Source organism: Heterocephalus glaber, unplaced genomic scaffold (genome assembly GCF_053883595.1).
Source record: "Heterocephalus glaber isolate CG9 unplaced genomic scaffold, H.glaber_assembly_v1.0 deba00001571, whole genome shotgun sequence".
Classification (NCBI taxonomy): Eukaryota; Metazoa; Chordata; class Mammalia; order Rodentia; family Bathyergidae; genus Heterocephalus; species Heterocephalus glaber.
Genome location: NW_028258356.1, coordinates 8295591 through 8311882, shown reverse-complemented (window position 1 = coordinate 8311882; position 16292 = coordinate 8295591). Strand labels below are relative to the sequence as shown.

General features: G+C 36.9%; 2 protein-coding genes across 2 annotated transcripts in view; one reads left to right on the top strand and one right to left on the bottom strand.

Annotated features, from left to right (window-relative positions):
- The window catches only part of LOC147823672 (uncharacterized), a 239325-nt gene that overhangs the window by 41928 nt on the left and 181105 nt on the right, over window positions 1-16292 (bottom strand). The window lies entirely within an intron of this gene.
- The window catches only part of E2f7 (E2F transcription factor 7), a 50844-nt gene that overhangs the window by 5981 nt on the left and 28571 nt on the right, over window positions 1-16292 (top strand). Inside the window, exon 3 of the mRNA XM_004845002.3 lies at window positions 1794-2069. Within this exon, the coding sequence (XP_004845059.2) occupies window positions 1794-2069 (276 nt within the window). The remainder of the gene's footprint in view (window positions 1-1793; window positions 2070-16292) is intronic.

Genomic DNA, 16292 nt, shown 5'->3' with positions numbered 1-16292 from the left:
GAATGCGAAAGAGAGGAAAAAGTAATGGTAAGTTGAGTGTTCAGTATACCAGGGACTATTCTCATAACACTTGAGATCGGTGTTTTTATGAACTTCATTTTCAGCTGAGAGAATGGAAGTATAGTGGAGTCAAGGACTTGCCCATGTTCATTCTGTTAAGGAGCAGAGACTGATAAGTGGTTCTAGATCCTGCAAATATAACCATTTCCCCTTACTGCTTCTCTTGAGATGCTAGTAGGGGTCAGTGGCCTGCTGGATTATTGGAACTGTGAAAAAGGTAACTTCCTCCCAGTTTTACCCAGGGTCATTTCTAGATGCAGCATTTCAGAAACGTCTGCTTTCAGCTGTTTCTTACATACCAATAATTTTTATACCAAATGAGTTTGTATATGACCTAACACAAGTTATTTAACCTTTCTCTGCCTCAGTTTCTTCATCTATAAACTGGAAAAACAACAGTGCCTATACCACAGGATTAGATGAGGAATTAATACATACAAAGTACATGAAACAGAATGTGGCACTCGGTAATTTCCCTTGAGAGTTCACTTGTAGAACTTTTCATCAGAAGGGCATACTGGCAGGGACTTGTTGAGAGTTAAGTAGGTGCAGCCCTCTAGGCTGAGTGCCTGCTGCTGTGATGACATGAAAAATGATCTCCCCCATCCACACCCTTCCTGCCTATCATGCTAGGACAGACTGTCACTATGGCTAAGTTACTGATCAGCCAGAATCCAAGCGTGCTGTACTGTAATGTGATACATGTAGAGGAAAAAAGAGGAAAAGGAGTGACAGATATTTAACTCATCCACCTTCATGATTATGTAAATCACTGTTGACAGGAAGTGAAGTCTACAGGAAGAGCAGAATCTTTCTGATTTTGAATGAAACATTTTAGAAGGAAGAAAAATTTTTAATTACTTAGTGATTCTAAATGCTAGTTTTCAGTATTTAGTCCTTTGTCATAATGGACCCATCTTTAATCTTATAATTATCTACAAACTATTACCAGGCTACAAAAAAATTTAAAAACTAAACTTGGGATTTGAGCACTTAAAAACTTTATTGGTAGTTTGATAATCACCTTGGGCTATCTGAGCTTATGATCAGTAGTCTTCTGGTTGAATGGGCTGTAGGTTTGTTTGAGTGACAAAACAAAACGGCAAATCACATATGATGGGAATTGCATATTAGTCATAACAAGTAAGATCAGCTCAGTACATGGGAGTTTGGAAATATAAAAAGCTGGTCCTTCTCTGGATGGTTTGAGAAATACTGCTCTAGAAGAATAACATTACTACACAGCACTCTAACTTTGCTTAAAATGTATTTTGTTGGATGCTCTTTCTGTAACTGGTTGTACTATACTAATTGCTATATTACCACTGGTGAACTTTGAACTACAAAAGCATAATTGCTCTTCACTAACTAGTGCAGATTTTTAAGTAGTGTGTAAAAATACATATGTAGCCCTTAAAAACAATATAGATTCAACCTATATTGGCCTTCATCACCCCACCTATTGTGAACATCAACCAATAACTAATATATTCATGACACCTCTTACAGAGATCCCATGAAAAAGTGTTTAAAAGGACCACAGGTTCTCATTGGAGCCACTGTTCAGTTCCCATGAAGTCTATCCATTTTTCACTAACCCAATCCTGATACTTTTCAGCCCTGGACATATATAGTCCTGTTTGTATTTCCAAGTCTTAGTGAATGGTGGGAACAAACTACTCGTAGCTAATACCTGCTGTTTCTTGCTAAAAGTCTCTTTTTTAAAAAAATAGGAAAATATATTTGTTGATCGATCAAGGATGGCCCCAAAGACGCCAATAAAAAATGAACCAATGGATTTATCGAAGCAAAAAATCTTCACTCCAGAAAGAAATCCCATTACTCCAGTTAAGCTTGTGGACAGACAGCAGGCAGAACCATGGACACCCACAGCCAACCTGAAGATGCTTATTAGTGCTGCCAGCCCAGACATAAGGGACCGGGAGAAGAAAAAGGGGCTGTTCAGACCCATTGAAAACAAGGATGACGCATTTACAGACTCTTTGCAGGTAAACACGAGGTGCTCCAGGAGCTGTCAGAGAATTTAAAAAATTTTACTTGATTATTAAAAAGTTCACAAAATTCTCATTTTTCCGTTCCTGTTGAGCCAAAAGCAGTACTAAACTTAGTCTTTGTATGTATAGCTTAATTCCCATTCTACATCTTATTTTTCATAATGAATACTTTCTTCTGTATGAAACTTTGCCCAAGCCATATTTAAAAGTGATAAATTAAGTATTGATTTTTAAGGATTTTAATGAAGGGATTCAGGTAATTTAAATGCTTCTATGAATTTTAATTTTGCTTAGATTTTCAGGGTAATATTAATCTAAATAATTTCAGTTTGTAAAAATCCATTCTCATTTATTTTCAGTGCTAGTTGGGGCTTTTCAAAAATCAGGTCATCTTTAAAGAACTACAGCTTTTAAATAATCAGGCTATCTATACTTCGTTTTTTTAACTCAAAGGTCATTATTTTTACTGTTCCATCAAACTTTTTCCCAGACTTGCTAAGAAAAGTGACTTACAGATTTGAGTGTTCTTGACTATGTTTCCTCTTTTTCATGCATTTTTAAGCTATAAAATATGCCAAAATGAAGAAATTGGAAGGGGAAAAGAGAAAAAGATGTCCCGAATTACACTGTGAATTTAATAGAACAAACCGAATTAAATCTACTATAGATATTGCATTGGAAAAACTAGCAGATTCTTCCATGTAACTAGATGCAAATCATACAGTTTGGAGAATAATTCTTACATGCTTAAAGGCAGAAAATTTTCATAATTTCTCTTTTAGGTCTAGGCTGTTCTTTGACTTACTATTTTATATTTGATGTAGAAAGTGCAAGAAGCTTGGTTTTTTTGGTTTTTTTCTTAAATTCTTTTATTGGTACATTGTAGGTATACAACACAATTACATTTCTCATTGAGAATAGTACCTCTACATAATGCATCTTGGTTCTTATTTTTTCCCCATTCCTAGCCCTCCCTTCACGCCCGCCACCCTTCCCTATTTATAAAGGCTTTATTTCCATTTTCTCAGTTTCTCATCATTTTTCCTTTCCCTTCTTTCCTTTCCCCTGCCCCTCCCACTTCCCCTACCCGTTTGGACCTTTTCTTCCTATTTTGCATTATCAATTATTCATTCTAATAATTGGTACATTTTAGGTATACAATATAATGACATTCATCATTGGAAATTTGCACCTTTACATAATCTCTCTTGGTTCTTATTTGTCACCCTTGCCCAGCCCTCCCTTCAACCCCTCCATACCTCCCTATTTACAAAGATTTTTTTCCTATTTTTCCATTTTCTCATATTAATCCCATTCCCTTCTGTCCTTTCCCCTATCCTTCTCCATTCCTTCCCCTTTGCCCCTTTTCTTCCTATTTCACATTACCTATTATACATTTTAGTCCTTATTTACACTTTCAGATTCTCACACCAGAGAAACTATTCAGTATTTATACATGTGTGTCCTATTTACTTCACTTAAGAGTATCGCCTCAATGTGCATCCACTTAGCTATAAATGTCTCTAATTTCTCATTTTTTATGGCTGAGTAGTACTCCATTTTATTTCTTAAAAACCACATTTTCTTTATCCAGTCTCCAGTTGATGGGCATTTGGGTTGTTTGCAAGTTTTAGCTATTACAAACTGCTGCTATGAACATGGACGCACATATATCACTGTGGTATGATTCTTTTAATTCTTTGGGGAAGATCCCCAGCAATGGAATAGCAGGGTCAAATGGGACTTCCAGTCCTAGTTGTTTGAGGTATCTCCATACTGATTTCCACAGTGGTTGCACCAGTCTACACTCCCACCAGCAGTGGAGCAGCATTTGTTATTGTTTGATTTCATGATAGCAGCCATTCTTTCTGGAGTGAGGTGGAATCTCAGCATTGTTTTCATTTGCATCTCTTCAGTGACCAGTGATGTTGAACATTTTTTCATGTATTTATTTGCTATTTCTACTTCTTTGTCTGAGAGATGTCTGTTCATTTCAGATGCCCATTTTCGGAATGGGTCTTTAAATTTGGGAGGTCTGATCTTTTTAAGTTCTTTATAGATTTGAGATAGTAGACCTCTGTCTGAGGAACAACAGGTGAAGATTTTTTCCCACATTGTGGGTTGTCTCTTCACACTGCTGGTGGTTTCTCTTGCTGTGCAGAAGCTTTTCAGTAAAAAGAGATCCCACTTGTTGATTGTTTGTGCTAGTTCACGGGCAACTGAGGTTTTGTTCATAAAATCTTTTCCTACACCGATGTCTTCAAGAGTTCTACCTAACCTCTATTCCAACTGGTTCAGTTTCTATTTTAATATTTAGATCTTTAATCCATTTCGATTTTAGTTTAGTGCATGGTGAGAGATATAGATCTAGTTTTAATCTTTGGCAAGTTGAAACCCAATTTTTCCAGCACCATTTATTAAAGAGGCTATCTTTCCTCCAGTGAGGGTGTTTGCTTCCTTTATTGAAGATGAGACGGCTGAGTGTGTCTGGCGTTGTTTCTGCATCTTCTAATCTGTTCCACTGGTCCTCAGGTCTGTTTCTTTGCCAGTAGCATGCTGTTTTTATCACAGTAGCTTTGTAGTAGAGTTGCAGGTTGGGGATTGTGATACTCCCTACCATGTCTCTGTTACCTAGAATTGCTTTTGCTATTCTGGGTCTCTTCTTGTTCCAAATGAATTTTTGGATTGTTTCCTCAGGGTCCATGAAGTATGCTGCTGGGATCTCAATTGGAATTACATTAAATCTATATAGCAGTTTTGAAAGTATGGCCATTTTCACTATATTAATCCTTCCTACCCAGGAGCAAGGGATGTATGTCCATTTTCTGATATCATCTTCAGTCTCTCTTTTCAGAGTGCCTTAGTTTTCAGAGAAGAAGTCTTTGATTTCTTTCGTTAGGTTAATTCCTAGGTATTTCAGTTTTTTGGATGCTATTGTGAAAGGAATAGTTTGCCCTATTTCTCTCTCAGTGAGTCTGTCATTCGTGTAGAGCAAAGCTATTGATTTTTGTGTGTTGACCTTGTAACCAGCTACTTGACCGAATTTGGTTATTAAGTCTAGAAGACTTTTGGTGGAGTTCTTGGGGTCTTCTATATAGAGAATCATGTCATCTGCAAATAATGACAATTTGACTTCTTCATTTCTTATCTTTATTCCTTTTATTTCTTTCTCTTGTCTAATTGCCGTGGCTAATGTTTCCAGAACTATATTGAACAAGAGTGGTGATAGTGGACGTCCTTGTCTTGTTCCTGATTGTAGTGTGAAGGATTTCAGTTTTTGACCATTTAATATGATATTGGCTGTTGATTTTTCATAGATGGCTTTTATCAGTTTGAGGTAGAGACCATCTATTCCAATTTTTTGTAGGGTTTTTATCATGCATGCATGTTGTATTTTGTCAAATGTTTTTTCTGCATCTACAGAGATAATCATATGGTTTTTCTCCTTGGCTCTATTGATATTGTGTATTACATTGATTGATTTGCGTATGTTGAACAATGGTGGCATCCCTGGGATGAATCCCACTTGATCAGGGTGTATGAGCTTCTTGATGATCTTCTGCATTCTATTTGCCCAGTATCTTATTAAGGATTTTTGCATCTATGTTCATTAGTGAGATTGGCCTATAGTTCTCCATTTCGGTTGGGTCTTTCTCTGCTTTGGGGATCAAGGTGATGCTTGCTTCCAGGAATGAATTTGGGAGTATTGCTTCCCTTTCAATTTCATTGAAGAGTTTAAACAGTAGTGGCAGCAGTTCCTCTCTAAATGTCTTGTAGAATTCAGCAGTGAAGCCATCAGGGCCCGGGCTTTTCTTAGTTGTTAAGTTTTTAATTACATTTTCAGCTTCATCAATTGATATTGGGTTGTTTAGAATTTTTAAGTCTTCGTTCAACTTTGGTAGTTCATATGTGTCTAGGAATCTGTCCATTTATTCTGTGTTGTCCATCTTATTGGCGTATAGGTTCTGGAAGTGGGTATTGATGATCCTCTGGATTTCTGCTGGGTCTGTTGTAATTTCACCCTTTTCATTCTTAATTGCATGGATTTGGGCCTTTCCTTTTTCTGATAAGGTTGTCTAAGGATTTGTCAATTTTGTTGATTCTTTCGAAGAAGCAACTCTTGGCTTCATTGATTTTTTTTTTTTTTGTATCATTCTCTTAGTCTCCATTGCATTGATTTCTCCTCTGATCTTGATAATTTCCTCCCTTGTAGGCGCTCTGAGGTTGTTCTGCTCTTCTTTTCCTAGAAGCTTGAGGTGCAGCATCAGGTTGTTCAATTGGGCTAGTTCTGTTTTCCTAATATATGTATTCACTGCTATGAATTTCCCTCATAAGACTGCTTTCATTGTGTCCCATAGATTCCGATATGTTGTATTGTCATTGTCATTTAATTGAAGGAACTGTCTGATTTCTTCTGTAATTTCCTCTGTGACCCACAGGTTATTCAGAAGTGTGTTGTTCAATTTCCACATGTTTATGAAATTTTTCGAGTTTCTTTTGCTATGGATCTCCAATTTCATCGCGCTATGGTCTGATAATATACAGAGGATAACTTCAGTTCCTTAGCACTTACTCAAACATGTTCTATGTGTGAGTATGTGGTCTATTTTGGACAATGACCCATGTTCAGCTGAGAATGTGTATTCTGATTTTGTGGGGTGGAAGACTGTGTAAACATCTGTTAAGTTCATTTGTTCAAGAGTTCGATTGAGTTCTAGTATTTCATTACTTATTTTTAGTCTAGTTGATCTATCTATTTGTGACAGTGGGGTGTTGAGGTCCCCCACTACAATTGTATTAGTGCATATATGACTTTTCATGTCCGTTTGTATTTGTTTTATATAGTTGGGTGCACTAGTGTTTGGTGCATAGATATTTATGATTGTCATCTCTTCCTCTTGGATTGTTCCCTTTACAAGGATGTAGTGTCCTTCTTCGTCTCTCTTAAACAGTGTTGGTTTGAAATCTACTTGATCTGCCAAGAGGATAGCTACTCCTGCTTTTTTTTTGGTTCCTGTCGCATGCAGCATTGTTTTCCACCCTTTAACTTTCAGTCTATGAGTTTCCTTCTGAATGAAGTGTGTTTCTTGTATGCAGCATATTGTTGGATTTTCCTTCTTGACCCATTCTGCCAGTCCATTTCTTTTGATTGGTGAATTGAGACCATTAACATTGATGGTTATAACTGAAAGGTATTGACTTGTCATTGCCATGACTTTTTCTTTTTGTTGGGTTCTCCCCCTTTACATTTAATTTCTTGTCGTACCAGATGGGTTCATTCTGCTTTGCTTCCTGGGGTTGTGATACTCAATGTCTGTTCCTAGGATATTGTGTAAAATGTTTTGGAGTGCTGGTTTGGTATTCACGAAGTTCCTAAGGTGCTCTTTGTCCTGAAAGTATCTTATTTCTCCATCCATTTTGAAAGATAGTTTTGCAGGGTACATCAATCTGGGTTGGAGGCTGTTTTCTTTTAGGGCTTGGAATATGTCACTCCAAGCTCTTCTTGCCTTGATGGTTTGTGTTGAGAAGTCTGCTGTGATTCTGATGGGCTTTCCTTTGTATGTGATTTGTTTCTTTTCTCTTAACTGCTTGTAGAAATTTGTTCTTCTGTTGAGTTTCTGGAATCTTAACAATTATATGCCTATGTGCAGATTTTTTTTTTTTGTTCAAGGCTATTTGGAGTCCTATATGCCTCACTTATCTGTATGTCAGGTTCTTTTCCCCTGCTTGGGAAGTTTTCTGCCATTATTTCTGTGAAGAGGATTTTTATGTCATCGCCACTCTCTCCTGTGTCTTCATTGAGCCCACTCAGTCTTATGTTATTCTTTTTTGGATCATCTAGCAGCTGCTGGATTGATTTCTCATGTTCCCTTATAATTTTGAAGCCATTTTTCTTTCCCTGGTCACTAATTGCAATCTTATCTTCTATATTTGAAATTCTGTCCTCACATTGGCTCATTCTGCTGTGTAGACTTTCAGTGGAATTTTTCATATCCTGAAAATCTATTTGCATCTGTTTTATGGATTCCATTTGTTTCTTATGTTGGGATTCCATCATGTTCCTGAGCTCCTCTCTAGATTTATTAATCATGTCTTGCACTAGGAACACAATTTCTCCTGTTATCTGAGAAATTATTTCTGATTTCATTTTTTCCAGATCCCCTTTTATTGCCAGTTCAGTGGGTCCAGGTGGTTGAGTATCAGAGTGTTCCATCTTATTTCCCTTTGGGGTTGCTGTAGGTGATCCGGAAGTCTGGTTTTGAGACTTATTTATGTGTTTTCTCATTTCGACTGGGGGGGCGGCGGGGAGTGCTGTTGGCACTCGCAAGGATCACCTCCTCTGAGCTGGGATAGGTGGGACAGGGGCCGGGTGCAATGGTAGGGATGGTGGCCCACAAGCCCCTTCTTCTGGGCCGGGAGTGGCGGGACAGAAGGCAGCCCAAAAGCCCTTTCCTCTGGGCTGGGAGCAACTGGAGGGATGGTGGCCAAGAAGCCCCTTCTTCTGTACCAGGAGCAGTGGGACAGCGGCTCAGAAGCCCCTACCTCTGGGCTGGGAGCGGCAGGACTCAGTACAGTGGTCTGGTGGTCCATTGTCCTCTGCATCTTTGTAGTGTGGAAGCAGGTGGCTGTACAGAGGAGCGGGGTGGGGGGTAGTGGATTGCTGCCGGGGCTCGGGCTGATTCACCATGTTCTGCGTGAGACCTCGGTAGGTCAAGAAGCTTGTTTTCAAAGCTTTACATTCATACCACTAGCCGAGGGACTGCAGAAAATCACTCAGGGTCTCTGTCTTGCTCTAGTCATCTCTAAAATGGTGATCATACTTTTATTGGGTTTGTAAGAACTAATTAAAATTGTATACTTTTTGCTGCCAAAGGCATATAAATATTAAGATTTTTTATTTTTGGTTTGTTTAATTTTCTTAACAAAATAGAGCAAAGTGAAGATCACCCGGCAAGAATTACAGTATTAATAACCTCTTTAATGAGGTAACATTAGCAATCTCTTACTTTAGTAGAAGTTGTTGTTTTATATCCCCCTAAAACAAATAAATTTGTGGTTTTCTCCTCATTCTTTAAGAGATTTTTAAACTGATCAGTAACTAGAAATGTTTACAATGGTTAAGAAGTCCCTAAAACTTTAGCCTTAAAATAGGCCTTTCATATGTTTTTATTACCTTTTGATGAGCTATTTGATCACTTATATATGCAGTACCTGTAACTCCCATGAATCTGCCTCCTATCCTAAAACCTAGAACAGTACTACTAATTTACATTGAATAACCACTTTCCTGAATTTGTATTTATCATTTCCTTGCCATTTCTTAACCATTGTCATATACAATATGTGTTCCTATATAGTGTGTTGCTTAGGTTGTTTTGTTGGGTTTTGTAAAATTAAAATTATACATATTATGTTGTCTTACCTTTCTTCAGTCAACAAAAATCCTAAAGATTCATGTTTTAGCAGTATTTCTGTAATTTTCATTGCTATGTAACATTCTATTGCATGAGTACACTGAGATTTACTTACTTGTTCTCTTATTTGTAGCCACTGGGATTGTTTACAGTTTGAAACTAATACAAACTATGTTGCTATGATACCTTGTTTGTGTTTCCAGGTGTAACTGCTAGGTTTTTCCTAGGGCATTGATTCCAAAGTATGACCTGGTAACCTCAGTGTTCCCAAAGAATCTGTCAGAAGGTCATGGAAGTCAAAACTATTTTCATAAAAATACTAAGACATTTACCATTTGAACTCATTCTCTCCCGAGTATACACTGAAGCCTTCTGGTGACTAAAGGATGTGGATATTGCAGTAGATTTAATACAAAAGCAAGCAGTTCTTTTCTATGACAGCAGACACTAAAGAGGTTTGAAAAAATACAGAAAACACTGGCCTTTTCTCACTAAGCAGTTTACCTGTCTGTTTTAATTTCTCATTTGGTAAATACCAGTAGATAAAATCCACATTTTAAAAAAGCTCTACAGGGTCACTCGATAATTTTTAGTAAGCTAGAGGGATCGACCCTTTGACTGTAAAGTTTCAGAACTGCTGTTTTGAGTATACATCTAGTGGAATTGCTTGGTCATTGAAATGCAGTTCACAAGATAATGCCAGATTACTTTCTAAAATATAATTTGCTTCCACTAGTAGTATGTATTTATTGATTCATATCCTCTGTGACTCTTGAAATTATCTTTTATTAGTTTCTTCTAGTGTTGTGGGTGTACCGTTTGTATCTTACTGTGGTATTCATTTGCTTTTCCTTGATTACTCATGAGGTTAAGTTTCTTTCCTCATGATTACTACCATATTCTTTCTCCTCTTGTTCAGTCCCTATTTATGTGCTTTGCTGATTTTTATTAATTCATTTTTCTTTTTTATATTGATTTGTAGAAGTTTATGTATTCTTGACTCTAAATGATTATCAACTATATGTATTACATATAAATTCTTACAGTTTGATAATTGTCTTTTCCTTTTCTATCATTGCTTGATGGACGAAAAGAGTTGTTTAACATAGTCCAGTATATAAATCTTTTAAAGATGGAATTTGTATGTTTAAAGAAATCTTTCCCTATCCTGAGGTTTGAAAACTATTCTTATATATTCTTTTAATATTTGCTTTCTATGCTTAGAACCTTAATCTGTTTCGAATTGCTTTTTTATTTAATGTTGAGTCAAAATATAACTTTGTGTTTCTTTGTGTATAGTCACTTGTGCCTGCACCATATATTTGGGCATTCTTCCTCTTCCCCCAAATGACAGTGGTGTTTCTGTCATAAGTCAAAGTTCCATTTGTTTGTGTGTTGGTTTCTAGACTGTTTTCTGTTCTGTCTGCCAGTTTGTCCATTTCTATGCCACATTTTAATAAGCCTTGATACTAGGTAAAGCAAGACCCTCAACTTATTTTACTTCAAGCATGTAACATGACTATTTCTGGATCTTTTTACTTTCATATATATATTTGATTAGGTTTTAATTGGAACTGAATTTGAAGAGTTAACCTCATTATGGTACTGAATCCTCCTTTCCATAAAGATAGTATATTTCTCCAAGTTTTAAGTACTGTATGCTGTAAGACCTAAGTTTTATAGTATTTTATGCAAATAGATTTTGCTAGATTTATTCTTAAAAGCCTTATCATTCCTGTTGCTATTAAAAATAGTCCCTTTTCAGTTCATTCTCTGTTGCTGTTGTATGGGAACACAGCTGATTTTTAAGACATATCTTGTATTCAACTACTTTGGTAAATCCTTATTTTTAGTATCCTGTCTGAGATTCTTTTTACAGTCCTCTTCTGAAGAACGGAGGTTTTGCTTATGCCTTCCCAATTCCTGTACCTTGTTTCTTTTTCTTGTCCTTATCCACTGACTAGGATCTCTGGAGTGTTATAGAAGTAGAGCAGTGATAGTGGACATGCTTATCCTTTTCCTAATTTTAAGAAATGCTTCCAAGGTTTTCCCATTAACACGTGTTTGCTTTTGGGTTACATGAGTACTCTCACTGAAAAAGTTCTTCCCTTTTCCTAGTTTTCTAAGAGCATTTGTGAAAATCTGAATAAATATTAAAATTATCAAATGCTTTTTCTAAACCTATGGAGATGATCGTATCATTTTTCTCCTTGAATCTATTTTTCAAAAAGCTGTTTATTTTCTTGGAGCTGTAATGGAGCCATTTTCAAGTGTGGGTTAATAAGATAAGGATGCTACAATGTTGAGTTCCTAAAATGAGGGGAGAAGTGTTCCTTCTTTTTTCTGCTTTAAATGTTTGATATAATTTATCAGTTAAAATGTTTATGAGCCTGCTGTTGCTATATAGGTAGGTTTTCAAGCTAGGAATATACTTTCTTTAATAGGTGCTATTCAAATTTTATATTTCCTCCAGAGCTGGTTTCATTAATTTGTCTTCTGAGTTACTTCTTAGAAGTTGTCAAATTTATTTCAAAAAAGATTTTTGTAATATGCTTTCTGTGTGCTTTTAAATTCTGTAAAATCTGTGGTAATGTCTCCTAGATCTTAATATTGTAATTTTTAAAAATGTATAACTGATACTGTGTAACAGGAAGAAAAGGTCTAAAAGAGCAGGGGAATTGGGAGGGGTGGGGGAAGGGAAAAAAGGGAAAGGAAAAAATATGAGAAGAGGAAAAAAATGGAAACAAGGTCTTTGCAAATAGGGAAGGGTGGAGGGGTTGAAGGGAGGACAAGGGAAGGGGAAAAAAATAAGAACCAAGAGACTCATGTAAAGGTACAAGATCCCAATGATGAATGTAACTGTATTTTATACCTAAAATGTACCAATAAAGTTAATGGGGTGGGGGGCGGAAGGAACAGGTTGAGCAAACCCAGAGAATGTTCAAATTTCCTATTTTTTTAAAAAAAGCATACCTGAAGAATAGGCCAATACCTGTTAGGGGGACACCTTTTCCTGGGCTCTTCCACTCCTTCAAGAGAAATATAAATGTTTCCAGCTCCAAAAAGAAGAAAAAGAAAAGAAAAGGATGCTAGTTTAGTGTACTTACAATAAGAAAGAATAAGAAAGGCTACAGCATAGCAGCTCTTGCAGTTTCATCGGTGTTTGGTAAACTGCAAAAACAGGCAACGGTTAGGCAACACAGTGCAGGTCAGTGCAACTCAAACTTCGTGTCAGTAGGCATCGCCAGGTTATGAAAAGGGAGCTTCTGATGCAGCAGGTCTGGGATGAGGCCTGAGAGTCTACATCTCTGAAAAGATGGTGATTCTTTTCCTACTAGTCCAACAAGCGCAGTCGTGGCAAGGTTGTAGCAAACTATACATGACTAAATAGTTTATTTTTTAAACTTTGAACCATAAATTCAGCCTCCTGTTACAAAGGAGGAAAAAATCCAGTTCAGGGAAAGAAATAGGTAAAACATTCAGAAAATTAGATTTAAACATGTATTTTTTTTCCTTAAATTCTTTTATTGGTACATTTTAGGTATACATTTACATTTGTCATTGGAAACTTGTACTTTTACATGATGTATCTTAGTTCCTATTTTTTTCCCCATCGCCTGCCCACCCTTCACCCCCTCCACCCTTCCCTATTTACAAAGACTTTGTTTGCAATTTTTATATTTATCATCATTTTTCCTTTCCCTTCTTTCCTTTTGCCTACCCCTCCCACTTCCCCTACCCCTTTGGACCTTTTCTTCCTATTTCACATTCTCAATTATTCATTTTAATCATTGGTACATTTTAAGTATACCATATAATGACATTCATCATTGGAAATTTGCACCTTTACATAATCTCTCTTGGTTCTTATTTTTTCCCCATTCCCCTGCCCTCCCTTCAACCCCTCCATCCCTCCCTATTTACAAAGATTTTGTTTCCATTTCTCCATTTTCTCATATTAATTCCATTCCCTTCTTTCCTCCCCCCCCCACTTCCTCTCCCCCTTTGCCCCTTTTCTTCCTATTTCACATTATCTATTATACCTTTTAGTCCTTATTTACACTTTCAGTTTCTCACACTAGAGAAACTATTCTGTATTTACACATGTGTCCTGTTTATTTCACTTAAGAGTATTGTCTCAATGTGCATCAATTTAGTAATAAATTTTGATGGCTGAGTAGTACTCCATTTTATTTTTTTAAAACCACATTTTCTTTATCCAGTCTCCAGTTGATGGGCATTTGGGCTGTTCCCAAGTTTTAGCTATTACAAACTGTGCTGCTATGAACATGGGCGCACATATATCACTATGGTATGATTCTTTTAATTCTTTGAGGAAGATCCCCAGCAGTGGAATAGCGGGGTCAGATGGGACTTCCAGTCCTAGTTCTTTGAGGTATCTCCATACTGATTTCCACAGTGGTTGCACCAGTCTACACTCCCACAAGCAGTGGAGCAGTATTCCTCTTTCCCCACAACCCCACCAGCATTTGTTATTGGTTGATTTCATGATAGCAGCCATTCTTTCTGGAGTGAGGTGGAATCTCAGCATTGTTTTCATTTGCATCTCTCCAATGACCAGTGATGTTGAACATTTTTTCATGTATTTATTTGCTATTTCTACTTCTTTGTCTGAGAGATGTCTGTTCATTTCAGATGCCCATTTTCGGAATGGGTCTTTAAATTTGGGAGGTCTGATCTTTTTAAGTTCTTTATAGATTTGAGATAGTAGACCTCTGTCTGAGGAACAACAGGTGAAGATTTTTTCCCACATTGTGGGTTGTCTCTTCACACTGCTGGTGGTTTCTCTTGCTGTGCAGAAGCTTTTCAGTAAAAAGAGATCCCACTTGTTGATTGTTTGTGCTAGTTCACGGGCAACTGAGGTTTTGTTCATAAAATCTTTTCCTACACCGATGTCTTCAAGAGTTCTACCTAACCTCTATTCCAACTGGTTCAGTTTCTATTTTAATATTTAGATCTTTAATCCATTTCGATTTTAGTTTAGTGCATGGTGAGAGATATAGATCTAGTTTTAATCTTTGGCAAGTTGAAACCCAATTTTTCCAGCACCATTTATTAAAGAGGCTGTCTTTCCTCCAGTGAGGGTGTTTGCTTCCTTTATTGAAGATGAGACGGCTGAGTGTGTCTGGCGTTGTTTCTGCATCTTCTAATCTGTTCCACTGGTCCTCAGGTCTGTTTCTTTGCCAGTAGCATGCTGTTTTTATCACAGTAGCTTTGTAGTAGAGTTGCAGGTTGGGGATTGTGATGCCCCCTGCCATGTCTCTGTTACTAGAATTGCTTTTGCTATTCTGGATCTCTTTTTGTTGAAAATGAATTTTTGGATTGTTTTCTAAAGGTCCATAAACTATGCTGCTGGAATTTCAATTGGGATTCCATTGAATCCATGTAGCAGTTTTGAAAGTATGGCCATTTTCACTATATTAATCCTTCCTACCCAGGAGCAAGGGATGTCTTTCCGTTTTCTGATATCCCCTTCAATATCTTTTTTTGAAGTGCTATAGTTTTCAGAGAAGAGGCCTTTGATTCCTTTTGTTAGGTTGATTCCTAGGTATTTCAGTTTTTTGGATGCTATTGTGAAAGGAATTGTTTGCCCTGTTTCTGTCTCAGTGAGTCTTTTCGTGTAGAGTGATTTTTGTGTGTTGACCTTGCATCTAGCTACTTTACTGAATTTGGTTAAGTCTAGAAGACTTCTGGTGTAGTTCTTGGTGTCTTCTATATACAGTATCATGTCATCTGCAAATAATGACAGTTTGACTTCTTCATTTCCTATCTTTATTCCTTTTAATTCTTTCTCTTGTCTAATTGCCATAGCTAATGTTTCCAAAACTATATTGAACAGGAGTGGTGATAGTGGACATCCTTGTCTTGTTCCTGATTTTAGTGTGTTGTTGGCTTTTGGTTTTTCATAGATGGCTTTTATCAGATTGAGGTAGAGACCGTCTATTCCAATTTTTTGTAGGGTTTTTATCATAAGTGCATGATGGATTTTGTCAAATGCTTTTCCTGCATCTATTGAGATGATTATATGGTCTTTGTCCTTGGCTCTGTTGATATAGTGTATTACATTGATTGATTTGTGTATGTTGAACCATCCCTGCATCCCTGGGATGAATCCCACTTGGTCAGGGTGTATGATCTTCTTGATGATCTTCTGAATTCTATTTGCCAGTATCTTATTAAGGATTTTTACATCTATGTTCTTTAGTGAGATTGGCCTATAGTTCTCTTTTTCAGTTGGGTCTTTCTCTGCTTTGGAGATCAAGGTCATGTTTGCTTCCAGGAATGAATTTAGGAGTATTGCTTCCCTTTCAAACAACAGTGGCAGTAGTTACTCTCTAAATGTCTTGTAGAATTCAGCAGTGAAGCCATCAGGCCCTGGGTTTTTCTTAGTTAGTAAGTTTTTAATTACGTTTTCAATTTCATTGGTTAATATTGAGTTGTTTAGAATTTTTAGGTCATCTTCGTTCAACTTTGGTAATTCATATGTATCTAGGAATCTGTCCATTTCTTCTGTGTTTTCCATCTTACTGGCATATAGGTTCTGGAAGTAGGTATTGATAATCCTCTGGATTTATGCTGGGTCTGTTGTAATATCACCCTTTTCATTCCTAATTGCATGGATTTGAGCCTTTTCTTTCCTTTTTCTGATAAGGTTGGCTAAGGGCTTATCAATTTTGTTGATTCTTTCGAAGAACCAACTCTTGGCTTCATTAATTTTTAGTATCATTCTCTTAGTCTCCATTGCATTGATTTCTGCCCTGATCTTTATAATTTCCTCCCT